Source organism: Capra hircus, chromosome 15, assembly GCF_001704415.2.
Source record: "Capra hircus breed San Clemente chromosome 15, ASM170441v1, whole genome shotgun sequence".
NCBI classification, from domain to species: domain Eukaryota; kingdom Metazoa; phylum Chordata; class Mammalia; order Artiodactyla; family Bovidae; genus Capra; species Capra hircus.
This window is the reverse complement of record NC_030822.1, coordinates 17,000,709-17,028,576: the sequence shown is the minus strand read 5'-3', so window position 1 is coordinate 17,028,576 and position 27,868 is coordinate 17,000,709. Positions and strand designations below refer to the sequence as shown.

The window sequence follows — 27,868 nt, the reverse complement described above, 5'->3', positions numbered from 1 at the left end:
AACATTAAAGGAAAATACCTCATTAATGATGTTTGCTGCCGATTGCATGTGAAAGCAAAACTAGTTTGGATAATTTGAAGCAAATGAAATATTTTACTAAAACGAATGTCACCTGTTCCTCTTTTCTTTCTGTGGCTATGAGAACATTTAATATTAAAGAGGAGGCTCATATTAAGGTTCTAGCAGGCAGCGCTGACCTAGAGCAGCAGCGACTGTTTATGTCAAATCCACCCCGCCATCTGTTTTTGTAGATAAACCCTTATTGGAACACATCCTCTGTGCTTCATTCACATACTGTATTGGTGAAGAGTTGCCACACAGACTGCGTATGACCTCAGTTCAGTTCAGTCGCTCAGTCGTGTCCAGCTCTTTCTGACCCCATGGACTGCAGCATGCCAGGCTTCCCTGTTCATCACCAACTCCTAGAGCTTACTCAAACTCATGTCCATCATGTCTAAAATATTTACCACCTGATCCTTTGCAGAAAAAGTTTGCTGACCCCTAGAAGAGCATCAGATGCTTATTGTCTGCCAGTTAATGTACATATGCACACACACACACACACATACACATACATACACATATATGTTATTTGACTTGATACTAATGACAGTCCTGCAAGAGGAGTTTCATTACCACACTTTACAAAAGAGATTCCAAGCAATTAAGTAACTGGCTCCAGATCCCTCAACCGGGCAGGAAAAAACAGAGCTGGGATGTGAACCCATGCTAGTCTGATGAGGGTGAAAGAGAGTGGAAACGCTGGCTTAAAACTCAACATTCAAAAACTAAGATCATGGCCTCTGGTCCCATCACTTCACAGCAAAAAGAAGGGGACAAGAAGAGGCAGTGACAGACTTTCTTTTCTTCGGCTCCTAGATCACCACGGGCCGTGGCTGCAGCCATGAAATTAGATGTTTGCTTCTTGGAAGAAAAGCTGTGACAAAGCTGGACAGAGTATTAAAAAGCAGCAACATCGCTTGACAAAGGTCTATATAGTCAAAACTGTGATTTTTCCAGTAGTCATGTGTGGATTTGAGAGTTGGACCATAAAAAAGGCTGAGCACTGAAGAATTGGTGCTTTCAAAATGCAGTGCTGGCGAAGACTTTTGAAGATCCCTGGGACTGCAGGGAAATCAAACCAGTCAATTCTAAAGGAAAGCAACTGAATATTCATTGGAAGGACTGATGCTAAAGCTCCAATACTTTGGCCACCTGATGCAAAGAGCCAACTCATTGGAAAAGACCTGGATGATGGGAAAGATTGAAGGCAAAAGGAGAAGGGGTGGCAGAGGATGAGATGGTTGGCTGGCATCACTGACGCAATGGACATGAACTTGAGCAAATTCTGGGAGACAGTGGAGGACAGGGAAGCCTGGTGTGCTTGGATCCATGGGGTCTCAAAGAGTCGGACACGATTCAGCGACTGCATGACAACAGGCCTGGGCTACCATTTCTACCTTGTAGGCACCTTCCCCTCCCTCAAACAATGCCTTCCTAGCTAGATATAGCACTAAACTCAACCTTTGTGCCTGGAGAACTGGCCCATCAGACTGTCAACCAGTCCATAGGAAAGTGGGGGCAGGTTTATGGAAGAAGGCCTCTCAGGGAATGTAAGGATTGTAACTATTCCTTTAGTTCTAGGGAAAATGAGCAGCTTTTGACCCACCATGAAAATTAATACTGCTCAGATGGTGCTCTGTGAATAACCAAAATGCCATCATTTTAAGCTTCTCTTCACTTCAGTTAGGGCTTTTCATTAAGGTGCCTCTTTTTTCATTGTCAGCCCTAATACTTCAGGGCTTCACACCTCAGATTTGATGGCCCCAGATAGCTAAATAAAGTCATTTTGGGAAAAAAAAAAATAGTGTGGGAAAGACTGAAAAAGTCACTGGGGCTATTATAAAGTGAAAAAAAGAAAAGAGATAGCTGAGTGATATCTATTTTGGCGAATAAATAAAAATCACATATAAATGTCCTATTTTATATGTGTGTGTGTGTGTGTGTGTGTGTCTGTGTGTGTTGAAGACTATTCTCACAAGGTGTATGGAATATTTATTTGTTACAATGAAAACACAGTTGCTGTCAAGGTTTTGAGGTTTCCTAGTTGAAGAAGTCATGTACATTTTCTGCGTGTGCAATTTTAGGTCGCTGACATCCTTCCACTAATTTCCACGTAGGAAAACACAGAGTAATGAAATCGTGTAAGTACAAAGGACTAGGATCTTCAGGGCTCACTCAGAAAACCCGGGGAGCGGCTCAATTGTTTTTGAGGAAAAGTGGGGCCACAGCGCCCCCCTGTGTCCAGGGTGGGGGATGTCACTATCAGCGGGCAGAGGAAGCCAGCCTCTGCTGCTTTGGGGCAGGGATTCTGCTGGGCAATTGCATATAGACTATTGCGTACAGTGGGCACAAGAAATGCCCAGGGGTCAAACAATATTTATGCTTGTTGAGTGAGACAAGTGAGAGAGCTCGAGCTCCAAGGCCCAGATTTTGCCTGTCAAAATAAAGGCTTCCAGGGTTTCCAGACTCTTCTCGGTGGCAGTGGAAGGGCTTGGGAAAGCCACCTGGAAGCGATGCCCTGAGTCCAGCACAGCATCCGTCCAGGCCTGGCATCCTCATATCTCTTTTTCTGGCAGATTTTTGGCAGTGATGAGGTGCGCATGGACTGTAGCCTACCAGGCTCCTCCGTCCATGGGATTTTCCAGGCAAGAATACTGGAGTGGGTTGCCATTTCCTTTTCCACGAGATCTTCCTGACCCAGGGATTGAACCCGGGTCTCCTGCATTGTAGGCAGACGCTTTACCATCTGAGCCACCAGGGGGATGTGCATAAATGTAAAATTAGTACACTTTGAATAAAGGTTTTATACATTTTGAAGGCTCAGTTTCAGGTGTTCCAGAGAGATTTAAGCACTATTGCGCTTACCTGGGAATGTTTTATATTTTACATTACTGTATTCATCATTTATTTTTGGCTGTGCTGGGTATTCGCTGCTGTGTGAGCTTTTCTCTAGCTGTGGTGAGCAGGGACTACTCTTCCTGGGAGCGTGCAGCCTTCTCACTGCAGCGGCTTCTCTTGTTGCAGGGCATGGACTCCAGGGCACGTGGGCTCAGTAGTTGTGGCTCACAGGCTTAGTTGCTCCGAGGCATGTGAGACCTCCCCAACCCAGGGATCAAACTCGTGTCTCCCGCACTGGCAGGCGGCTTCTTTACCACTGAGCCGGAAGGGAGGCCCTGGCAATATGTTTTATAACAGCCACCTTTGTTCCCAAGCACCTACTTGTTGCAGGACCAGTCAAATGGCAGATGACTTTCATTACAGCCCTGCAAGGTAGATGCTATTATCTCTACTTTATAGTAGGGACAGAAGAGGAATCTGACGCTCCAAGAAGCCAAGTTGCTCATCAGGAAAATAACCAGTCTGATACTCAAACACCTCTCGCTCCTTCTAGGTGCCAGGGGTCCTGCACTAAGGTTCTGGCCAGGCTGCGAGGACAGCAGGTAGCAGGAGACCAAAAGGCATTCTCTCCAGGCGCCAGGGGGCTGGGCCCCATCAGACAGCGGTATCTGACTCAGAAAAGTGAAGTCGCTCAATCGCGTCCACCTCTTTGCAACCCCATGGACTGTAGCCTGCCAGGCTCCTCTGTCCATGGGATTTTCCAGGCAAGATACTAACCGGGGTTGTCATGATCTTCCCAACCCAGGGATCGAACCCAGGGATCGAACCCAGGTCTCCCACATTGCAGGCAGACTCTTTACTGTCTGAGCCACCAAGGAATCCCTACAGAGGGTCATCCTTAACACCAAAGCAGAGGGCCAGCCACTCTACATGCATCTATTAGATCAATGAACAGCACCTATTTCACTACAGCTTGAGCCAGAGGCCCAGGTGATATTCCAGAAGACTGGCCTAACTTCTAACGCTCCCATGCTGAAGGCAGAGGCCAGCCCAGATGCTGATATTGCCTCCATCCTGCAGTTAACACAGGAGTCCCTTCCCTGATCACTTTAAGCCCGATGGCTGCAGGTGACCCACAGCATCTGCATTCTTTCTTCCAATTCTTTTTTGCTATCTTAATGTCCTGAGCAGAGATGGCAAAAGTAATTCCCAAACTGGTATTCACTGCTAAGCCTTTCATCAAATTAATATTTGGTCATCGGGAAGAGGCATTCAGACAAGATGCAAAGGATGTTTCACGAATTTGAACAAAGCCATCAATCACTTTTCTCCAAGTTTTGAGCATTCTCTAGAGTAATCTGTTAAGTTCTGTCACTCAGTCATTTCTGACACTTTGCGACCCCATGGACTCCAGTATGCCAGGCTTCCCTGTCCTTCACCAACTCCCAGAGCTTGCTCAAACTCATGTCGAGCAAGTTAGTGATGCTATCCAATCATCTCATCCTCTGTCATCCCCTTCTCCTCCTGCCTTCAATCTTTCCCAGCATTAGGGTCTTTTCCAATGAGTCTGTTCTTCACATCAGGTGGCCAAAGTATCGGAGTTTCAGCTTCAGCATCAGTCCTTCCAATGAATATTCAGGATTGATTTCTAGTAATCTGTGGCCTCCTCCATATACGAAATATAACCAAATGAAAATTATTATAGGTGTCACTAGAATATGCATCTTAAAATGGCATGCAGATATTAAAAAGACATTTTAAAGAATTCTTTGCCTAAAAATGTTCAAGTTTTTTAAATATAGGAGAGAATACAGACTCCCTTTATCATCCTGTGCATTTCTTTCACAATTTTCCTCCTCCATCTCCAAGCTTTTAATTTCGTGGGAATGACTAGAGGAGGCTCCAGACATTTGAGCCCCTTTCATAACCATGAGCCAGCATCCACCAGTTCACATGTGAAGGAAGAAGACGTCTTTGTTCAATGGAGGCCTCCCGTCCTCAGCAATTTGCAAGCTTACTGCCTTTCTGCGACCAAATCCATCCCCAGCTCCTGAACAATCCCAACCTTAACCCCAGGAGTCTTGAAAGATAAACTCCCCTGCCTTGTACAAGGCCCCCCAGCTGTGATTCTTTCCCCCACCTCCCTCTCGCAGGCAGTGGGGGCATCCTGCTTGGCTCATGCTGTCCAGGTGAAGGCTGAGATTCACACTCTGTACCCAAACGTGCCCTCAGCCAAGGGTGGCGGGGTCAGAGACACAGCTCCTGGGTCTCCAAAGCCTCGGCACACTGCTCGGGCACCAGATTCCTGCCACGACGCCCTCCACCTGCCTGTCTGTCCCTTGCACACTGGGTGTGCAGATCTGACCACCTGAACCTGCTGGAGCGAAAGAATGCTTTTCAACTACATAAATGTGCAAATAGCTCATTTAATTCTCCTGATTAAATATTAAAATTCCCTTAACATTAGTCAAAGGCATGAACTTTCTGGCCTAGAAAATCACCGAGTGACTCAGCAGAAAAAGGCAGGCCAGGCCAGCCAGGCGGATCCCTTCCTTTCTACCCTGGAGAGCTCACCCCATGGCCACACCTTCAATCGCCGCTCACCGGCTAGAGGGCCACCATCCCACCGGAAAAGAACAGCATGGAATTCCAGGAAAATTCGAACCTGCAGATTCTGATCTAGTTAGTGGAAACGATCAGAGCCAAATGGCCCCAGGGTTTGGAGAGACACAGCTCTGGGTCTCATTTCTGCTGCGCAGTTAAATCGCTGGTCATGACATTGCAGCTGGAAAATAATAGTTTAAAAAACAATATTTTAAAATTTTAATTTTTTAGATTAAAAATAATATTAAAAAATTTTAATATAGTCTTTAAAAATCTTTTAAATTAATAAAAGTTATCTTTTTAAAAATCATCATCCCCTCTGGATATTCTCATATCTTCAATAAAGTCTACACATTCACAACCCCCTTGTATGTGAGAGGCTCTGGGGGAATTAAAGGGCAAGGGAGCTAAGGGAAGGTTCGCTTTGCCACCTCACCTTCCACCAAGCCTCCAGACAGAGAAGTATCATCCAGGGGAATAATGGTCTCAGGGACCCCAGAATAGCCAGCGGAGGCCCCAGGTGAAGGGACAAACACAGGTGAAGAGAGCAATACACCTTCGAAAGCTCACACACTAGGAGGGAAGAAGAAAAGCTTAGAATATGCCTGAGACAGTCTTCAACTTCCAGTTCCTTCTTCCTTTCAATCTTTCAAACTCACAGTACTCAGGGTATTGTGAGATTTAATGGACCTATTTCTGGTCCAGAAGCCAGTAGCTGAGCAAGGACTAAAACCCAGGTCTCTCTGCTCAGTTGGACTGTGGACTTCTGGCTAATGAGGGGGCTGAACCAAATGTTCTGGAACATTCTGAGTCCATGGTGACAACAAGAAGAAACACCTTATTATCCTTATCGTGACATAGAAGCTGATTCAGCGTTCCTTGCCAAGGAAATTTCGCATGCCTTGACCACTCTCTCTTTTGAAGAGGGTTGAACAAAAATAAGAGCCGAGTTTGGCTAAGGAAACACAGCCCAAACTTGAAGTGCTACCCTGGGTGAGTCATCCAGAGGATATTAAGTTCACAGCAACTCCACACTGAGTTAAGTAAAGCCCACTGAAATAGATATTTGGGGTCCACTGTTTGTAGGGTAATAAAAGGCAATGCCCCTTCCTCTCCCTCAGGGAGATGATGTGAGTTACCTAATCTTAAGAGATCTAAATAAAGGCAGTCTTACCCTAAGCAGCGGCAGCTTAGCCTCCTACTCAGCTCCACGGGGCTCTGAAACACATGGGATGAGAAGAGAGGCCATTCAGAGCCTCCTGGATAGGAAGCAGGGACACCAGCCCTGCGGAGCCTGCCCACGGCTAGGCCACCAGCTGAGAGACTCCATTTGTGAGTTTATTTGGATCGGCCTGCAGTTACTTGCAAAACAGAAATTTTCAGCTGCATCTCTTCTTACCAGCCTGGAAGACGCAATCCCATCCACGCAGGCGTTGAGCCTGGCCATTCTACTCCCCCTGCTCCCTGACCTCCCGTCCTTCCCACGTGGACCCCCTCTAGCCTTAAGGAAGTCGAGAGCTGTCCAACAGACTCAGCTCCCCACAGACATCTCCTAGGTCACAGAGGAGAGGAAAGCAAGAACTCTGAATGACTTGGTCTTGACACCTTAACTTTGACCTGCCTGGATAATAAAGACAAATGGGATGATTCTCCCTGTTTGGTTGTTAGGTAGATGTCACCTTCTTAGACTTGGGGCACAAAATCCAGATGACCACAGCAGGAAGCAGGGAAGCGGCCCGCGCTGGGTCTCGAGACAAGAAGGTGAATAACGGGAGAAGCAGCGCTGGCACTCAGCGCCTGCATGTAGATGATGCCTTGCAGTTGGAAGCAGCTTGGTCTATCATCTATCCCTAGGCAGCTCAGAAAGGACACTTAGTTCTTGCCATCTGCAGCACAAAGACAGCTCAGGCTGGCGGCTGTCACCAGTAAGACCAAAGCATTAGAGGGCTGGAAACTTCAGCCCCTCCTCCCACCCGGACCCTGGGGGAGGAGAAAGGAGCTGGAGATTGAGTTAATAACCAACGGCCAGTGGTGTCATCAATCATGCCGATACCATGAAACTCCCATAGAAATCTCTAAAGGAAGCTTCTAGAGCTTCCATGTTGTAAACACATCAAGGTGTGCCCAGAGAGGGGACCAGACCCCCTTCTCCATACCTTGCCTATCATCTCGTCCATTGGCTGTTCTTGAATTGTATTCTTTACAAGAAACTTGGATACACAGGGGGCTTCCCTGGTAGCACAGCTGGTAAAGAATCCGCCTGCAATGCAGGAGACCCCAGCTCAGTTCCTGGGTCGGGAAGATCCCCTGGAGAAGGGAAAGGCTATCCACCCCAGTATTCTGACCTGGAGAATTCCATGGACTGAATAGTCCCTGGGGTCGCAAAGAGTCGGACACGACTGAGCAACTTTCACTTTCACTTTCTGGAAACGTAACTAAACTAAAGTGTTTCCCTGAGTTCTGTGGGTCATTCCAGCACATTAGCAAATCTATTGAGGGGGTTATGGGAACCCCCTGAATGTCCAGCCTGTCAATCAAAATACAACCTGGGCTTTCAACCAGCATCTGCAGTGGGGCATCCTCGTGGGACTGAACCCTTAACTTATGGGATCTGATGCTAACTCCCAGCTAGAAGGTGTAAGAACTGAACTGAATGGTAGGACACCCAGCTGGCATCGGAGAGTGTGGTAGAAAAAGCACCACATGTTTTGAGTCAGGTGTGTTATGAGTACAAATAGTTCAAGGGTTAAAAGCACAGAAAGAGAAAAACCTTCAAACAAACCATCACTAGTGCAAATACCACCATAAGATCAAAGAAGTCTAGGACCAACTTTCTAATCTTATCACTATGGTTCTCAAGAAAGAATTAGCAAACACACAGCCGTGCGTATGAGTGTTGGCAACCTAACTTGCAAAGTAGAGAAATTGACAGATAACCCCACCTAAGTTCACCAGGCTTAAAGCAACACAGTAAAGGCTATTCCGAGATAAAGAAAAACAATCATCATCACAGGTGGCATCTGTGTCCCAGGCTCACATTCTGCCTTAATCCTTTCCAAACCTATCTGGTGTGTGATATTGTCCCTATTTAACAGATAAATAAACTGAGTCTCAGAGAGGCTAGTTAACTTCCCTGGAGTTTTACTGTCAGGAAGCCGTGCAACAGAAAATCCTTCCAACCACTACAACACGGGTCCCAGAAACTGCTTTATGCCAAGTATCTCATTATGAAACAGTCTAGGGTACTGCAAGAGATCAGATATTCTCAAGGTTATCATCCTCTTCATGTCACCATGAACAGCAGTATTCCATACAGGCCTGTTTCTGTGTGGCTTCCCTGCGGGACTGGCCATGCGATTTGCGGGGCTTAGTGCAAAAATTAAAACCCCAGGACTCTGTTATTAAGAATTTCAAGAATGTGACTATAGAGCATTAAACCAAGGACAGGTCCCTTCTGAGCCCTGTGTAGCTGCCCATCCCATGCCCAGGAAGTCAGCTCTGCTTCCCTATGTTTCTATGTGTAAAATCAATAAATTCAAATAATCTTAAGATTCTCTTGGAGGACTCAGAAATTCTTGCAGTAAAGCTCACCCCCCAGTGATCTTTTTGACTGTATTCATGTATATATTCTATAAATACCCTATGATTCTATGATATGAGAAACTCAAAAGTTAATTTTAAATGCCCCCTTGACCAGATGCTAAACTCACAGCTGCGCAGAAGCCTGATTTTCCTGCTGCTTGAAAACTCGGGAAGACCTCCATCTTGCTGACTGGCCTGGGCAGCTTAGCTCAAAGGTGGAGAGCGACGTCCTCTTTCGACCAGCATATGGACACATGGCTAAGGCCCTCCTCCTTCCGCTATGGTCTCCTCCTAAGGGAGTGAGCCCAGCAACGAAAACACAGAGCTTTCACACCTGTTTGAATTCGATTTCCTGCTTCCAACTGGGTTGGAACACAAGCTGGACTTCTGGGGTGGCTGGTTAGTCATTTGGAAGAGAGGAATATCCGCTTTTAGGCTTCCACTCTCGCCACGTTTATTCTGGGGCCTTTCCAGTGCTTTCGAAATGTACTTCTCAATCCCTCGTCTTTTTCCTCTCTCATTAAAAGCCTTCTCTTCCTCCCCATGATTGCCCCTTCACTTTTAAAAAGTCTGCCAGGATCCCAGACCAAACCAGATTGGACCTACCCAGGCTCTGGAACCAGCAAATCTCACTCGAAGCCCCCCGGTGATGCTCAGGGAGAAGCCAGGAGGACTAGGACGATGACCCAGGACCAGGCTGGCAATGGCGACCGCTGGCAACTTGTTCTCAACCTCAGTCCTGTTGTCCCAGGTATAGCCTTGTGCTCCAGAGCTCTGGTCCCCAGGTATTTTAACAACTCCAGGTCACTTGGAATATAAACAGTCAAATCAAAGCGGCAGGGCCTCCCTTCTCAAAACCCGTGGCAGCAGCTGGTGCTGGCCTGGGGAGGGAAGTGCCCTCTGGCTCCCGATTCAGGGCAGCAGGAAAACCACCCTTGCCCTGCAGCTGGCCTGCAGGAGGTCCCACAGCGCCCCCTTCTGGACAAACTGGGTAGATTTTGTGTGCTGAACCATTACTTACACATAGGGATTGTGTGTGGAGACCTGCAGCTTACTATCCTGGAAACCCACTGAGGGTCTTCAGAGGGAAAGCGAAAGCAAAGAAAGTGAAAACACGATCCGTGGGTGCTCCAGCTAACAACGGCTTCTGTGTCAGAGAAGACTAGAAAACACAGCATCTCTACTTCGATTCTACTTTCAACTCAAAAACAGCTGTCTGACTGCCCCAGCTCTGAACCTAGGAAGACTCTAGCATTCACCATTAAGGATGATGAGGGTGGTTCCAGCTGAAGACTTTCTCATAAGGCTCAGGAAGGGGTTCCACAAACGGGCCCTTCATCTCATCACAGAATTCTCCCTGAGGATGGAGAAAAAACAAGCATGCCGAGTGAGCAGAGGTTTTATTTTCGTATCCCACCAGGACACAAAAAACAGCCCTCAACATGTGCGTCCCAGCCCTAGAAAACTCCAGCAAAGAACTTCAAGAAATATAGGAGTATCAGACATTTTTCTTTACATTACTGTTAGGGGAAGCACATTGAAACGGCCCACCCTGGCCAGGCACCATAGTAACCATTTGCATGAGTTATTTTACGACGGGAGGTCCTGGTAAGGAACACGGAACTAATGAGCCTCCACCAACCGGAAGAGTTTGGGAAAGGTCAAAAGGAGATACCACATGTCCGACCACCTCCCAGAATCCTTCTCTTTGACATCCATCTTGGCTGAACAAGGCGTGCACCACCAGGAAGGACTCTGAGTCAGAATGATTGGCTTAAGACAACCCGGAAACTAACCCCATCACCATAAAACCTGAGACTGCAAGCCATGTGGCAGAGCTGTTCTCCTGGGTTCCCTTACCCTGCTGCTCTCCACCCGGGCGCCCTTTCCCAGTAAAATCTCTTGCTTTGTCAGCAGATGTGTTTCCTCGGACAATTCATTTCCAAGTGTTAGGCAAAAGCCCAGTTTTGGGCTCTGGAAGGGGTCCCCTGTCCTTCAACTTTACCAGGAAATATATACCAACAGCATGATGTATTTATTTTTAGACCCAGGGCTTTTTCTTTTCCAACCACAATAGGAAGTCAAAGAAGAGAACTCTAATGGGAATGATTAAATACATTCAGAATCTCTTTAAAAGTTAAAAAGCATCAATATTAATAGACCTTTTTCTAGACCAGTTTCACAAGCAGTTGTACTGTTGAGCCCTGGATTTATTCTCTGATGTAATTTGCACATCATTTTTTACTTAAATCCTTCTTTGAATATCAAATGAATGCTAACTTCTCCTTGTTTTCCTTCAGAAGGAAAGAGGAAAAGGAACAGAAAGACATCACTCAGAGAAAGCCAGAAGTCTTGGGAAAGACAGGGGGAAGTGGACTCAGAAACTCTTTATCTGATTCCATTTTATTGCATTTTAAAATAACAGCAGCTACAGGAGTTTGTAATCTTTCCCAGACAACAGCATGGGAACATAATTGACTATGACAAATACATTTTTGGCTTCACAAGATGAGCTGCGGCCCAATTATTCTTATAACCTACTTGAACCTTGTCAACCTTTGCAGTGAAAAGGCTGGTTATTTATTGACTGCTAGGCAGAGAAGTTCAACTGATCGCCAGGAACTAAAAAGGAGGACTTGTCCTAACAAGCAAAAGAGCGGGGTTGTTGTGTTTTTTTTTTTCAACTTTGGTGTTGTTCCTCCCTTAAAACCATCCTCTCTATGCCCTTGCATGCCTCCTTGCCAAATCAGACAATTCAGTTACACCAACATGCACTGTGATAATGATAAGTTGGGGCACAAAGAAATGAACGTAGTCTTCATCCTCAGAGAGATCTCAGGATTGTGATGGCTCAGACAGGCAAGAAAACACTTAGCACACTCCTGTAATAATGAAGCGCTGTAATAAATGTGATGGGGACAAAGTTCCTGGAAAAGGCCCAGCCCAAATGTCATCTCTCTAGAGAAGGCTTCCCGACATCCCCAGGCTGAGGTGGGTGAGTATTCAATTAATAAATGTGTACTGAGTGCATAGCGTTCAGATCCTAGGAGATGCCATGATGAACCAACCATCAGAGTGCTTACATTCTGGTGATGGAGGTGGACAGACATAAAAAGATGAATAAAATTGTAACTGATGCCATGAAGAAGAGGGGAAAGGAGAATGATGTAGGACTAAGAAAGGGGGACCTATTTTCAGTGGTGGGATGAGAGAAGAGCTCTCTGGGAAACACGGCTCCAGCTAAGAACTAAAGGATGTTTCCATGTAAGAGGGCGACGGCCAACTGGAGAATGGTGGTAGGTGGAGGGTAGGAAGTGGTCCAGACAAAGGGAATGGGCCTGAAGATGGGCAAGACTGGGGGGTGTTTGAGGAAATGAAAGTTAGGAGGTTGGGAAGCTTCCACTGGAGAGATGACGTGCCTGGGCTAGCATGGAGAGAAAAGGCCAGACTTAGGCACGTTTTGGAGACAGAACTGAGAAAGCTTGTAGGTTGGGACTGATGGAAGAGAAAAAAACAGGGCCAATACTTACCTTTCTAGCTTTTACTCTTGAAGGAGTAGGGGTGAGTCTGCAGGGGAAATAACCAACATTTCCACTGTACCATGATCATTTTGAGATGCCTGTGCAATGCCCGAATGGAGATGTCCATTAGGGTGAGGGATATAGGAAACTGGAGCTTGGAGGAAAGGTCTGAGATAGAAACATACACTTGGGAGTTATCAGTATACATGTGGTATGCAAGTGCCCAAGAAGGGATCCAGAGAGAACGCAGAACCAAGAGAATGGGGATCGAGAATGAGTCCGAGGAAGTTTTAGGAGCTACACAAGAGCACAGATGAAAGATTATGAAGAAAAATAGAAGAGATCCAGCTAGTGAGACTTAGGAAGGCTATGGACAGTGAAACAAAAAAGTAGATAACAACCACTACTAAAATATATCCAACTCCAGCCAGCTGCCCCCTCTGCCACTCAAAGGGCCACGAGGGTTGGCTGCATGGGTCTAGCGGTTTAGGCACATGAGCTTTTCCGCGCCCTCTGCTCTGAGCTCTCCTTCCCTGCATCGTGGGTTGGAGCAGGAAGACTGCAGGGAACTCTGACCAAGTACTCAGAGCGCTGCAGTGTCTTCTCCTGCAGGAACCTCCACAGCAAGTGATGAATTACCCTCTGGTTCTACTCCTTTTCTTCATCAGCTTCTTCCACAAAGGGAACTCAAGATCTCAGCATCACTTAGACAACCTTTTGAGCACGCTTACCTCAAACCTATACTGAAACTAAAGCAAGTAAATCAAAATGTAACCCTGCTCTCGCATCCTCCCCTGGATGCCCACTCTTTGAAAAAGAAAACCACATTCACTTTCTCTCCAGCCATTCCCAACTCACAATCACATGCCAACAGTAGCCCTTATATTGCTGACTCTGGCTCTGCTCAGCAACCGCCTTGAAAATGATCCCTTTTCAGCACTTACATTATTTAACGTCACTGTAGCATGAAGCGGTGTCAGCCACTCCAAGACCCTTAATTCTCTCCTGATCCCCCTCCTTACTTCTCAACATCCTAAGTACCCTGAAGCAATTCTGTCCACCGAGACACATGGGAGCTCCCTAGGAATCTTCCCTCAGGCCCCTACATGTGCTTGGTCACTGAGTCCTTCTAAATATCCTTGGAATCTGGTAATGCCTATGCAGCTCTATAGCCTAATATAGGCCAGTATTCTCCACCCAGATGTCACCTTCTAACCAAGCTCAGTGGTCCTGCCTCATTCTCTTCTTCCAGCTCATGCTGTTGCTGCTGCTAAGTCACTTCAGTCGTGTCCGACTCTGTGTGACTCCATAGACAGCAGCCCTGGAGTGGGGTGCCATTGCCTTCTCCACTTCCAACTCATATTTCACTCAAAATTCTTATAATAATTATAATAACAAAGACTTGAGATGACCTAAATATCTATCAATCAAGGACTGCTTAAATCAATTATTATATAACCATAGAGTGGACAGTGAGCTATTACCAGATATATAGATTATATATATATATATATCACATGCATATATACGACGCATGAAGTGAAAAGCAAGTTGAAGTAAGCTGGATAGGATTATTCAATTTGCATATTAAGAATTGGATGTTTACATTGTCTCATGTTACAGGTTACATGTCTGCCTCAAAAGACCCAAAAAGTGAGTATTTTTAGAGAACAGGATTGAGCTGAGAGACAATCTTTTATTTCTTCATGCTACTCTGTAATATTAGAAGTTTGGGGTTTTTTTGGTTTGTTTTTTAATAAGGCCACATTTTTTCATTATGGGAAAAGAGCAATAGGACAAAAAATTTTTTGACCCAAAGGACAAAAAATTTTTCTTTTAATTGTTTAAGATAATCTATTTGACAGTGGATAGTAAATTCTTCATATCCCTTTATTCAGCTAATACATTCCATGTGCCAAATGTAGTCTCTAAATGTAGATTCAAAACAGTCAGTGTTGCCTTACCCATCTTCTGGAAACATACACGATATCTATCTGCCATTGTAAATAAGAGATGTGTAACTCTTAAAAACAGGTAAGGAAAGGAAGGTTTCAATGTTGCTTGCTTTACATTCTGTTACTCTATAATTGGGCCATTTGAACTAAGTTGTCATGCTAATAAAAACACAGACACATTGATAACCAATGTCCTGGTCTCAAAGCAGACCAGGTCTCACCTGCTGTGAGAAAACAAGTGGAAATACCCACAGAGGCCTCTGCAAGGCCTTGGATTACATACAAAAGTGCTCTTTCGTCTCTGAACACATCTGCATATTTACCAAGGGAACAGATCGGGGAAAAGTCAACATACAAGCGCTTTGGGCCGGAGGTTGACAGAACTCACGGCTTCTTGAATCAACAGAACAAGGCAGTGGATGTTCCAGAAAGGGATGACCCAGTCCCCTGCCTCCCCTCTTCCAAGGCAAGGACTCCACGAGAGACAACACTAGCAGGAGCGTAGAAACAGCCGCTGTGAATGCTGGAAATATCAGTAATAGCTAGACTCTGGCTCCTGGGATATTTATCTGTTGATCTTTCTGGCCCCTTCCATTCACTAGAACTGGTTTCCCTTTCTTGGGCATCAATTTGAGATAACCAGGCTCCTGTTGGACCAGATACCTTTGGAAGGTCTGAGTGATGAGAAGGGTTAGGTCATCTGTCTTTGGGGGCTGTGTGGGTCACAGCTAGAACCAGGGCAGTGACACCTGCTCTCCAGCCTTGCCCACCAGAACCCACCTGCCTCCCTGCTGCCCAACGGCACCCTCCTTTTAAGGTACAGTATTTTATTACAGATGACAGTTTTGTGGAGCCTGGATATTCAGATGGAAAGCAACAGAACCTCTCTCAAACATTCGAATTTGGAGCTAACAGTGGATGCTGTGGTGAGTTCCCCTGAATGCCCCCACGTTCAGGACTGAGGCATTTATCCCCCCAGCTGCTGGGAGTGTTGATAAGTGACAATGCTTACCAACTCTATCTCTGTCTTCACCCGGGGCCAGGCCCACCGCCCGAGCACAACCCAATCCAGGGGTGGGTTGTTCTAGCGGTAGAGGTCTCTTTTCTCTCCATTCAGGACCTTTCTGCACCAGAACTTCCTGAAAAATGGGACAGGCACTTTGTTGGACTATTTCAACTTCTTCCTCTGCTCACCCTTGCTCCCTTCTCTATTCTACAAGGATTTATTCTGAGAAGTTCTCTCAATAAATTTCCTGCACACAAGTCTCCATCCCAAAGTATTTCCCAGGAGAGAACTGCAATAGGTCCTCAACCCCACTGTATTAATGTCTTGAAAAGACTCCAAATTTTGGTCTTCTCAGACTAAGAGAGAAATGCTTGCACATGATTAGTTCTTCATTGAAATGTTAGCAATTAATCATGATGGAAAAATCAATGATCCCTGCAGTGCTTCTGTGCTATGATGGTTTTACTAATATCTGCTGATGGATGACTTTGAATCCCAGGAAAACACTAGGGGAACAGATTCAGTCTATAATTCCATTACACTCTATTCTCTTCTTAGAAATTAGTCCAATATTTACTTTTGACACTTATGTTGCATTTCAGTATAAAAAGTAACTGCTGAACCCATCACCCAGAAATCATCATCCCTTTAGCATGTCTACGCGTTGCCAGTTGATATTCACCCATTTCACTTCTAGACATGTTAACCCAATATTGCTTTGTTCACATGGACTTCTCTAACAAAGCTGGTTATCAGATCCTAACTCTCTTTTTACATGAAGACTGAGATTAAAAACAAGAGCTTCCCAGATGACTCAGTGATAAAGAATTCGCCTGCCAGTGCAGGAGATGTGGGAGACAAAGGTTTGATCCCAGGGTCGGGAAGATCCCCTGGCAGAAGAAATGGCAATCCATTCCAATATTCTTGCCTGGAAAATTCCATGGGCAGAGGAATCCATGGGGTCGCAAACAGTCAAACACGACTGGGCGACTAAGTACAAGGGTGAAAACAAAACTACAATTTGGTCCACAAACAAAAATACAATTTTGCCTGATGCCTAATTGAGAAGATGCTTTCCTTCCATCTGTTCTCTTTTACCTTATCTCCCTTCATGCCCTGCAACCACTTCTATTTGAAAATAGATGCTAGATTAACGTCTTCAAGCTCAGGTCTAACCATCATTCTCCGTTGCCTAACCTTATTCCCACTTCGTTTCAATGGCAGCATTTTCTTTTGAACGTCACACCTCCGTTCAAAGATAAGCTCACTTCTTTCGGTCACCATTGCTGTCCTTCTTGTGCATTGCCTCTTAAATTCTTGGTTATCTCTTCTTGCAAGGACACTTGGCTATCTTGCTGCCTTTGATCAAAATGATTGGAGCAAACAAATGAACAAAGGACTATAGACAAGTGGTCGTGCCCTGTACTGTTTCAAAGCTTGTGAAATTTTAATAAAATGTGAATTAATTGCAAAATGTGGATACTATGAAACACAGTAGAAGTAGATGACAAAAAAAAACAGGTACCCAATTACAATGTAAAAGCAAAATATCTCTGTTTCCCCATCTGTAAAATGAGCATAATATTTCATAAGTTTTTCAAGGACTTAATGAAATCATATATGTGTAGTCATATAGACTTGGAGTTCCAAGTTCAAGCAAATGGTCCTATTTGTATTTGTTTATGGTGATATCTGTAAACAGGGCTTCCCAAGTGGTGCTAATGGTAAGCTAATGCAAAAGATGCAAGAGACAAGGGTTTGCTCCTTGTGTTGCAAATATCCCTTGCAGGAGGAAATGGCAACCCACTCCAGTATTCTTGCCTGGAAAATTCCATGGGCAGAAGAGCCTGGAGGGCTATAGGCCAAGGGGTCGCAAAAGAGCTGGACACGACTGAGCACACACACATATGAGAATCATCTCAAAAACACCAAAAAAATATATTTGGTGGAAACATGTTTCAATCAAAAGAGAATGGGATCCTGTGGGAACTGAGATTCCCTAAGGACCAAAGGGAGTCACACAGCCAGTCTGGACAAAGTGCTGACATCTACTGCCACCTACTGGACAGTCAGCAAACTGTGCCACTCTTAAGAAGGCACAGAAATACATTCTCTGAGGGTCTTCCCAGGTGCCTCAGCAATAAAGAATCCTCCTGCCAATGCAGCGAGACACGGGTTTGATCCCTGGATCAGGAAGATCCCTGGAGGAGGGCATGGCAACCCACTCTAGTATTTTCGCCTGGAGAATCCCATGGACAGAGGAGCATGTCAGGCTACATCCCATAGGGTCGCACAGAGTTGGACACGACCAATTGACTGAACATACACACTCTCTGAATGATTCTTCCTCAATTTAAAAGGCATCCCCAGTCATCACTGTCTGCATATGTTGCAAAGAACAAACAAACAAACAAACCAAGGACATCAGCCACACTCCTCAAGAGATAAGAAAAGTAGCTGTGTTAGGAAATGGGTAAGTGAAGTCACAGCCCTAACCAGCCATGCTTGAAAATCACATAAGAAAGAATCAATTCCAGGGCCTGCTAATGCTCCACTACATTTGCCACTAAGAAATGTATTCTCAAGGCTCGATATTTCAAAGGATTGAACCCATGTGGTCGTACACTGGGCTGTCTCAAAGCTCTGCATCTGATAAGACCATGCTATGGTGTCCGGACAACCAGTAATCACAAAGGAACTCTTCATTAAGAACACAGTTAAGGGAAACAAGAAGGGAGTGTTTTGAAGGGATTAACAAGAAAAGTAGCCACAACTGCTAGACAGCGTCATACGCTGAGAAGAGGGACTCCAAGCTCTCGTTCTCTCAGGGGCTGCCTTAGAGAAGTAAGGGGTCAAGCAAGAAACACGAGCAACTCGTTTCAGAAAAGACTCTGTCCAACCTGAGAGGCACATGGCCTGTCTTGGGAGACAGCCACTCTTCATCCCCAGCTGACTCTTCCCACCCTCCACCCCTGTGGGACCAAGCAGTATTGCCTAGTGGTTACAGTCTGGGTTCCAGAGCCAGGCTGTCCGGGTTTAAAACCTGGCTTTGCTGTAAAACCAACAGCAAGCTGCTTAATCTTTCTATGACTCAGTTTTCACACCTGCGAAATGGGGATAATAATAGTTCTTTTAAATCACATTGTTGTGGGGATTAAATCAATTAATTCATGCAAAGTGCTTAAACAAAGGTAGGGCTGTTGAGCATTTCAATAAGTGATACCAAGACAAAAGGGCTGGTCTTTTATTATCAGATTTTCCAACATTTGGGAGAAACCAGAATCGACATTTTTTTTTTAGGTGAAACATTATTCAGTCAGTTCAGTCGCTCAGTCGTGTCCGACTCTTTGTGACCCCATGAATTGCAGCACGCCAGGCCTCCCTGTCCATCACCATCTCCCGGAGTTCACTCAGACTCACGCCCATCGAGTCCGTGATGCCATCCAGCCATCTCATCCTCGGTCATCCCCTTCTCTTCCTACTCCTAATCCCTCCCAGCATCAGAGTCTTTTCCAATGAGTCAACTCTTCGCATGAGGTGGCCAAAGTACTGGAGCTTCAGCTTTAGCATCATTCCTTCCAAAGAAATCCCAGGGTTGATCTCCTTCAGAATGGACTGGTTGGATCTCCTTGCAGTCCAAGGGACTCTCAAGAGTCTTCTCCAACACCACAGTTCAAAAGCATCAATTCTTCAGCGCTCAGCCTTCTTCACAGTCCAACTCTCACATCCATACATGACCACTGGAAAAACCATAGCCTTGACTAGATGGACCTCAGTCGGCAAAGTAATGTCTCTGCTTTTGAATATACTATCTAGGTTGGTCATAACTTTTCTTCCAAGGAGTAAGCGTCTTTTAATTTCATGGCTGCAATCACCATCTGCAGTGATTTTGGAGCCCCCCAAAATAAAGTCTGACACTGTTTCCACTGTTTCCCCATCTATTTCCCATGAAGTGATGGGACCAGATGCCATTATCTTTGTTTTCTGAATGTTGAGCTTTAAGCCAACTTTTTCACTCTCCTCTTTCACTTTCATCAAGAGGCTTTTTAGCTCCTCTTCACTTTCTGCCATAAGGGTGGTGTCATCTGCATATCTAAGGTTATTGATATTTCTCCCAGCAATCTTGATTCCAGCTTGTGTTTCTTCCAGTCCAGCGTTTCTCATGATGTACTCTGCACAGAAGTTAAATAAGCAGGGTGACAATATACAGCCTTGACATACTCCTTTTCCTATTTGGAACCAGTCTGTTGTTCCATGTCCAGTTCTAACTGTTGCTTCCTGACCTGCATACAGATTTCTCAAGAGGCAGGTTAGGTGGTCTGGTATTCCCATCTCTTTTAGAATTTTCCACAGTGTATTGTGATCCACACAGTCAACGGCTTTGGCATAGTCAATAAAGCAGAAATAGATGTTTTTCTGGAACTCTCTTGCTTTTTCCATGATCCAGCGGATGTTGGCAATTTGATCTCTGGTTCCTCTGCCTTTTCTAAAACCAGCTTGAACATCAGGGAGTTCACGGTTCACGTATTGCTGAAGCCTGGCTTGGAGAATTTTGAGCATTACTTTACTAGCTTGTGAGATGAGTGCAATTGTGCTGTAGTTTGAGCATTCTTTTGCATTTCCTTTCTTTGGAATTGGAATGAAAACTGACCTTTTCCAGTTCTGTGGCCACTGCTGAGTTTTCCACATTTGCTGGCATATTGAGTGCAGCACTTTCACAGCATCATCTTTCAGGATTTGAAACAGCTCAACTGGGATTCCATCACCTCCACTAGCTTTGTTCGTAGTGATGCTTTCTAAGGCCCACTTGACTTCACTTTCCAAGATGTCAAGTCTAAGCAAACTATTTAAAGGTTTTCAGAATCCTGTGTGACCCGAAACACACATGTCTGTGGGCCACCTACGGTCCACGGGCATCCGATACCACGAATCTGCTGCTATGGGAAGAGCGGAGCTTGGGAGGCAAACAGGCCTCCACCCCACTTCCACCTTGGCCACCATCTCTGGGATCCTTCAAGCACAGAGGCTGGGAAGCTGGGGTGGCAGGGCACGTGATGGGAAGTTCCACGCCAGATCACAAAGACTGAGTGACAGATGGCACTCCTGATGAAATGTAACAGAAGAAAGTCCTCTTGGTTTAAATGCAGCCTCTAATATACAGGGTTTGTAAGTGGGGGGAGGGGGGGTTGTCCCTCTCCTTGCCTCCATGGACTTCATCCAGGGTCTTTAACACAGACCACCACCTATTCTACTGGGACCCAGAGGGACAAATCCAGCCACCAAAATAGAGTTCACTCCATTTTTAAAGGACAGTCCTTGCTCAACGAGTCCATAATCTGAAGCAGCTGCTGAGACTGCCAAGAACACCAGACGGCCGTTCAGCAGACACCCATGAGAAATTAAATAGATCCACGAATGAAAGATAAATAAATATCAATATCATTGGAAAACAGCCATTTGAATTAAAAAAAAACAAAAATACAAAAACACGCACTAAGAAAATGAGGTATCCTTTTCTGAAGTTTAAGGATCTACCCCTGCCTTTATTCCCCTTTCATATTGCTGGCCTATTATCTTTTCTGCCATCATCTGATGCCAACCAGACAGATTTATAACGAGATGCTGGTCCTTTTCTATTCTACTGACAAATCTGCAACCCATCTGCCTCCAATCAATGATGGAGCACGTGGAGATGGAGCAATGAGATATTTTTAAACACTCCTTTAATTAATTCACTCCAAGGACTTGGCCGCTTGGTGCGGTGAGGGGTGAGGGGCTGACAGAGGGAAGAGAGAGCAAGCTCACGATCTGGTAAATAAAGAGATTTGCCGTAATCTGGATCCTAAAACCCTTGCTATGAAACATTCTGCCGGCCCCCAACAAGCTGTTAAGGGTATGGAAGAGGAGAGAGCAGGCAAGGCGGTGCGTGGCATCTGTTTGCTTTTTCAAACTTCCAGGACAAGTTCTGAAAATGCAAACAAAACTAAAATTTCATCTTGAGAATGACTCTTTTGCCTACTATTACTAGATTTGAAATGACCAGTGTCTGGTTTGATTAAAATAAGTATAGCAAGTGATTGTAATGAAGAGATGCAGTTGGTTCCAAGAGGAAGCAAGTCCCAAGGAGGGGAAAATCAGCATGAAAAACAATTTAGTTTGCCTTTAAAAGAGGGAAAAACCAGACATCTGGGCATTGTGTGATACAGCCATGGAGGAGGGTAGGGAGGCAAGATTTTCACTGAAATCAGCCTTTGTTGAGCTTCAGACTGTCAGTTTTGCAATCCTGGATCTGTATGATTTATGGCACACTGACCCAGAAATCTCACACCTTGCTGTTAAATAGTGCCTGTTTCTGTAGCCCAAGCACTGCCATCTCTTAAAGACTTTTCCTTATCTGACAATTCCCTTAAATCCAAAGCCAGGGGAGACAGCCCCTAATCATGTTGCATTAGAGAAGAAAAGAAGTGGCCATTGATACTGATGGGCAGAACTGTTTCTGGTTTTTAATATCTTGGCTTTTTCCATATCACAGGCTTCGTCTGGCTTTAGAAATTGTTTCATGAGAATTAAGCTTTCAATCACTCACAAGAGGCGATCTTAGTAAACGTGAAATTGCTTTCTCATTTGAGTTTCATGCATCTTTATTTTACCCAGGCAGGCTGAAAATGAGAAATTAAAACTGCATGAGGCAGGCAACATGCAACCCCCTCTGGACCCTACACCTATGCCCTCCGTTCCCTTTTCAATAAGTCTATTCTGTGGGCTCTTCCTCCTGCTGGCCTCAACTTCACTCCCAAGGGGAGGCGGGAGAAGGCAATTGTTAACGTTTTGCTTTTGTTTGCTTGAAATAATAAATCCAGTGGTCCCGCTTGCGGGGTTTTCCTGCTGCCAGCAGCTTTCTGATTTGCTGGCTTTCAAAGTCAAATTGAAACCCAAGCCCTTGCACTTGGCTTTTGCTCTGACCCCTTGGCTCCTGGGAGCTGATCAGAAGACAGATCGCCTTGGGTCCCTGACATACTTGGTGACCTAGCCATCTCCCACACTTAGAATGTATTTCTGAAATGCCTGCCACTACGCATCTGAGTGCTCCAACATAATTCAGTCTATATTGGACACTAGCCAGTCTAATACTAATAATCTCTTTCCAATTTGGATCAGGGACCAAAACCATAATTCTAGCCATGTCTAAGGACTCAGAAAGACAGAATCCTCAACTATCAAATTAGACGCTGCTTTGCAGGAAAATGCCCCTCAGGGTCTAGGAACTACCAAAGAGTCCACGTAGAGTCTTCTAGAAGCTGGATGCTAATAATCCCAATTCCAAACAATCAGAAACCTCACGTAACCAGATCGTGTTTGAGTATGCTGTGCAAAGGCAATGATCAAGTGCACAGGCTGATAATGAGAATATTCCCAAAGGCAATTTGCACAGTGTATGCCAAAGTTTCGAAAGAAAGCTGGTAATATCCTTTGCCAGACATGCCTAGCACACTCTTCCATGATAACTGATATTTCCAGATGGTAACTCTAAAGTTGGGTCAAGTCCTGGAATCTTCCTGGAAAGATGACGATACATTCTATATCATTTTATCCTTAAAGTTCATCCTCCTTGGACCGCCTACTTCACAGTTACTGGAAGAATCAAATGTGATGATGACACAAATAAGCTTTGAAAGTGAAGTGCTAAACAAACATAAGATGTCACTATGGCTTCTAATAATTCTTTCAAAATTGGTAATCTGCCTATGTTGTTGAGTGTAACTACATCACCAAATAAATGGTGACCAGAATGGTCAGTTTGCCATATGGTTCCATTCCCCAAACATTCGGGATCAATCGAACTCAAAATACATATCTTGAAAGCATAAGACTCTGTTGCTATTTTTTGTTTCCTTCTCAGCAATGTATGTTTCAAGGAAACAGCTTGACACGGGCTAACAAAGGCAACCAGTCTGCGGATTCTCCGTGAACTTCCCTTTACAAGGTACATTAACTAAAGGCAACAGAAAAGGCAAGAGAATCTCACTAAACCATATGAACAGTCTACTAATCAAAGTCTTACATCTTTGGAGCCCCCACACACCCAGAGTGCCCACCACATGAGGTCTACCCAACAAATGCTGAGTCAATGCGCCTGGTGAAAAGATGGAAGAAAGGAAGAGAAGAAAAAAGCAAAGACCAGGGCTTCTGAGAGCGTCACCTGCTCATCAGCACTGCTCTGAAATGATAATGGGTCAGAGTTCTTTCTCTATTTGTTTCCCAGTCTTTCAAATTTTCTCAGTTCTTCCCTAAATGCAAATGCATTTGACCAGTCTTTTCTTGACAACGGCACGGTGTATAATACCTTACTAATAGAATGTGAATCGCTTCTGCTCTATACTTATATCAAATAAAGAGTCAAATCATTTGGCAGCTCTCATTTAGGACAAAGGTGAGATAAACACCACTTGATTGGGGGGCAAACCTGTCCCTTTACTATCTGGCCATCAAATAAGGATGCAGGACTTGAAACACTGCCATCATCCATCCTTTTCAGAGATGTTGTCCAACCTAGCCCTCACAAGCAGGGGCAAATCTAGAAGGGACCTGAAAGCCGCCAGTAGTGCCTTTGCATCCTTTCTAATATGAATGACTAATTAAACAGGCAAAAAGACACTGAGGATGAGGCATATTAATACTGAATTCTAGAGATCTGTGTTAGAAAAATGTATTGCTCTGCTTGTACACAAACCTCTTTCCGGAGCATCGGTTTGGAGAAGAAACAGTCAAAAAGGTCCACATAGCTGAACTGTTAGGACAAAAAGAGAGGAGAGATCTCATGCTACAAGATACCAGCTGCCCCCAACCCCCTCTGGAAGGACTCCAGGGGCCAGAAGGACTTAGGGCCGGAAAAAAGATGGGTCCCTTCTCCTGAACACAGAGCAGACAGTTTCAGAAATACTTGTCCTTCCTTGGAGGTTGGAGTTTAGAGATCTAACTTTGGGGCTGCTCCACATGCCTACTTAGCGATCGATTTCCCAAAACAAGCCTGCAGAGTTGGTAAAATTTGCTAGAAGCCCTGGAAAGCTCCAGCACCAGGGCTGCTCCACCTGTGCTCAGAGGAGCCCCTGGTACTTGCTTGCCACTTGATATGGATCCAGTGATGCCTTGCAAAAGGCTAGTGCACTTTTGTGAATGAACCAAAGGGCTGAGCTCCCCAACCAGTCCTTTTATTCCTACTCAGATTCTACCAAGCTGAGAGACTTCCCCGGGAAATACCGATCCAGGGACCTAGTTTTGGACCCTTCCTTGGTCTTCCCTTGTGGCTCAGCTGGTAAAGAATCCGCCTGCAATGTGGGAGACCTGGGCTCGATACCTGAGTTGGGAAGATCGCCTGGAGAAGGGAAAGGCTACCCACTCCAGTATTCTGGCCTGGAGAATTCCATGGACTGTATAGTCCATCGGGTCGCAAAGAGTCGGATACGACTGAGCAACTTTCACTTTCTTTGACATAGGCGTACTCAAGGGTTTCTTGCAGCTAAATCTCCTTCCCGGTAAAGAAGCTACCCTTATTATCACCGGGAGCATTCAACTGCTGCCTCAGGAGGCAGGAGACAACTCCAAGACAGCGGGGAGAATCGGGGAAATCAACGCTCCCCGCGCTGGAATTTGGGGACTCCTGTCCCTCCTGTCCTTGCCCGAAGCCACTTATTTTCCCGCCTCTTCTCGGAAAGCACCCAAATCTTTTCCACGCTTCCTTCAAACTGGCTAGGGAGATTCCGCCATCCAGGGACAAGGAGAGATCAACGCAGGCCGGGTATCTGCTCTGCGACTCTGCAAACCTGACATTCAAGGCTGCGCGCGCTGGGCTTCGCCCCGCCCCGGCCCGGGTCCCAGTTCATTCATTCCCGGCCGGTCCCCACCTTCCAGCCGGCGCCGAGCTCCAGGCGCTGCTTCCCTCGGCAGCGTCTGCCGCTCTTACTGTGCCCAATCCCTCATTGTTTGCAGATCTCAAAAGTAACCCCAAGAGGATTCTTCGTCACTCTTTCGCACACCTCCACCGAAACCTTTTTTAATTAAAATGAAACAATCCTCTGTCTCTCGCATCTTCAAAAGGTTAAGCAGCAAGCTTCGCGAAAGAAAATCAATATCCTCTCCACCATCCCACCCCCAGCCCAGCCATCGCTCCGTCACGGTCTCCGAGGCCCGGCGCCGGCGTCTCTCTGTTCTCATCCGGGATAGGGAACCACCACTCCGCGCGCGCGCCGCCCCCTCGCCCCAACCCCTTGCCTGCCGGTAGCGAGCAAAGCCCCCCTCACCCTTCCGTGGATGCCATGTCCTGGGGTAACGCCCCCTCCTCTTCGGCACAATCCGGCAGCGGCAGGCGAGGAGTGAGCGGGTGCCGGGGTGAGCGCACGAGTGCAGCCGAGCGCAGTATTTAAGGGGGGAGAATCTCCCCGCCCTTCCACCCCCCTCCTGGGTAAGCCCTTTAGCGCCTCAACGCGCGCAGGAGGCTCCAGCCGGCTCTAAGCCGCGTCCCCGCTTTCCGCTGCGCGCGTCCCGCGCTCCCTCCGCCGGCCTCGGTGTCGCTTGGCTGGGTGCTCTGGATGGAGGGCGGGGGAGTGCGGGTGCTTAGAGGGTGGCTTCCCCGAGAGAGCGCCGCCCCCGGGCTGCAGGAGGGGGCGCGGGACGGCGTGCAGCCGGGGCCACCTGTGTTTGCTGTGGGGCTCGTCGCGTGGCGGAGCGCGGGCTCGGAGGACGGTGGCAGGGGGGAGGGCGGCGAGTGTGTGCGGTGGGTGTGCAAGGGAGTGGGTGCGTGCGTGCGCGCGTGTGCGGTGTGTGTGCGCGCGCCAGGGGAGGCGGTGGAGGCCCCTGCACCCTGGCTCGGCGCCGGCCGGGGAGGGATTGCAAGGTTTAGCCCCGCCGGAGCTGGGGATTTGCAGGCGATCCCTCTCTATTTTCGTCGAGAGCTGACATCACCAGGGCCGCCGCCTGGGGAGACTCCTTTAACTGCCACCCCCTCGCCCCCAGTCTCTAGACGCGGTCCCTCCTCTGCCATCCCTCCGCCCCCAGCCTCTCGCCATAAATTAGCCAAATAAGAAAAGAACCCCGGCTGGTCTCCCGGGAAAGCCCCGGCTGCCGGTGGCAGCAGCCCAGGATCTAAGGAGTCGCTATTGTTTCCCTTCAAGCCCGCGTGGCCCCGGGTCACCCCTCGCTGGGCACAGCGCAGGCCACGTCACGGAGACCTGGGATGCCCCTCCGTCCTTGCCTCCCTGGGGCAGCCCCCGGCACCCCGCCTCACTCCTTGGTACACCCGCTAGGGCTCACTTCATTCCCAAGCTCATCCTCACCGGCGGCACACCCACCCCATCCTCCCACGTCCTGGGTACCAGGCCTCACGAAACCCAAGCGGCCGAAATACAGCCCAGCTGTGCACCCTCCCTTGCCTCGGCCCGAATAAATCTCCGGCCTTCAATTATGCATCGGGATTAATATTAATGCAGCTCCCTGGGGCGGCGGGAGGGTACAGGGGAGGCGGTAGTTTTTTTTGTTTTTTGTTTTTTGTTTTTTTTTTTGAGCCAAGGGAGGTCGGCCTCGGGGGCGCTGGTGGTGAAGAAGTGGAGAGATGGTGAGGCAAGTGGCGGGGACGGGTTTCCACCCACTCCGCTCCGCTCGCTGTCGGCTTCTGTGCCCCGGGGGCGGCGCGCGGAGACAGATGGGCTCGGTCAAGGGAGGGTCCGAGCCTCCCCGCCGGCTTTGCATAATAATGGCAAAATCCGTGCAGATTTTATTATCTCTGGGAAGAGGCAGACACCTACTGCTCCACCACCTGCCGACGTAGCGGCCACTGGGGAGGGCACGCCTCACTTTGCTCTTCTAAGAAATGGAGCCAAAACAACCCCCTTTGCAGGGCCGCGGTGAGAATTAAACAGACTCTCTTGATTTACAGAGTGGCAACGCGCCCGAGAGATGTCCGCGGTGCAAACCTGCCCCTTGGAACTTGCCAGGTTTCTCCTGGCGGGGTCTGGGACGCGGGTACTGTCCTCAGTCGCCGCATGCCTGGCCTGATTCCTCGGCAGAGGCGCTCTCCAGCCCGGTGGTTGTGCTTACACCTTCCCGAAGACCGAATGCAGCTGGCCACGTGGAAACTCGAGAGCTCCTCCCCGGGACCGTGCCAGGGGAGCTGGAGCCCCAGCAGGGCGGCTTCGTGGTTAAATCCCTGACGCTGATATCTGAGAGCTTGAGTTCTTCACCTTCCAGTGGAATAATTAGGGAGGAAATTCCTCAACTCTTCCTCATTCCTTCTGCAAAACAGAAGT

General features: G+C 46.9%; 1 protein-coding gene across 3 annotated transcripts in view; it reads right to left on the bottom strand.

The window, feature by feature from the left end:
• The window catches only part of SLC1A2 (solute carrier family 1 member 2), a 159,202-nt gene extending 132,663 nt beyond the window's left edge, over nt 1–26,539 (bottom strand). Inside the window, exon 1 of one of the 3 annotated variants that reach the window (XM_018059239.1) lies at nt 25,868–26,539. In XM_018059239.1, the coding sequence (XP_017914728.1) occupies nt 25,868–25,884 (17 nt within the window). In that variant the 5' untranslated portion in view covers nt 25,885–26,539. Of the gene's footprint in view, nt 1–9,215; nt 9,374–9,693; nt 9,986–25,867 lie in introns of those variants that run through there. The other 2 variants (XM_013969795.2, XM_013969794.2) reach the window with 2 other exon arrangements.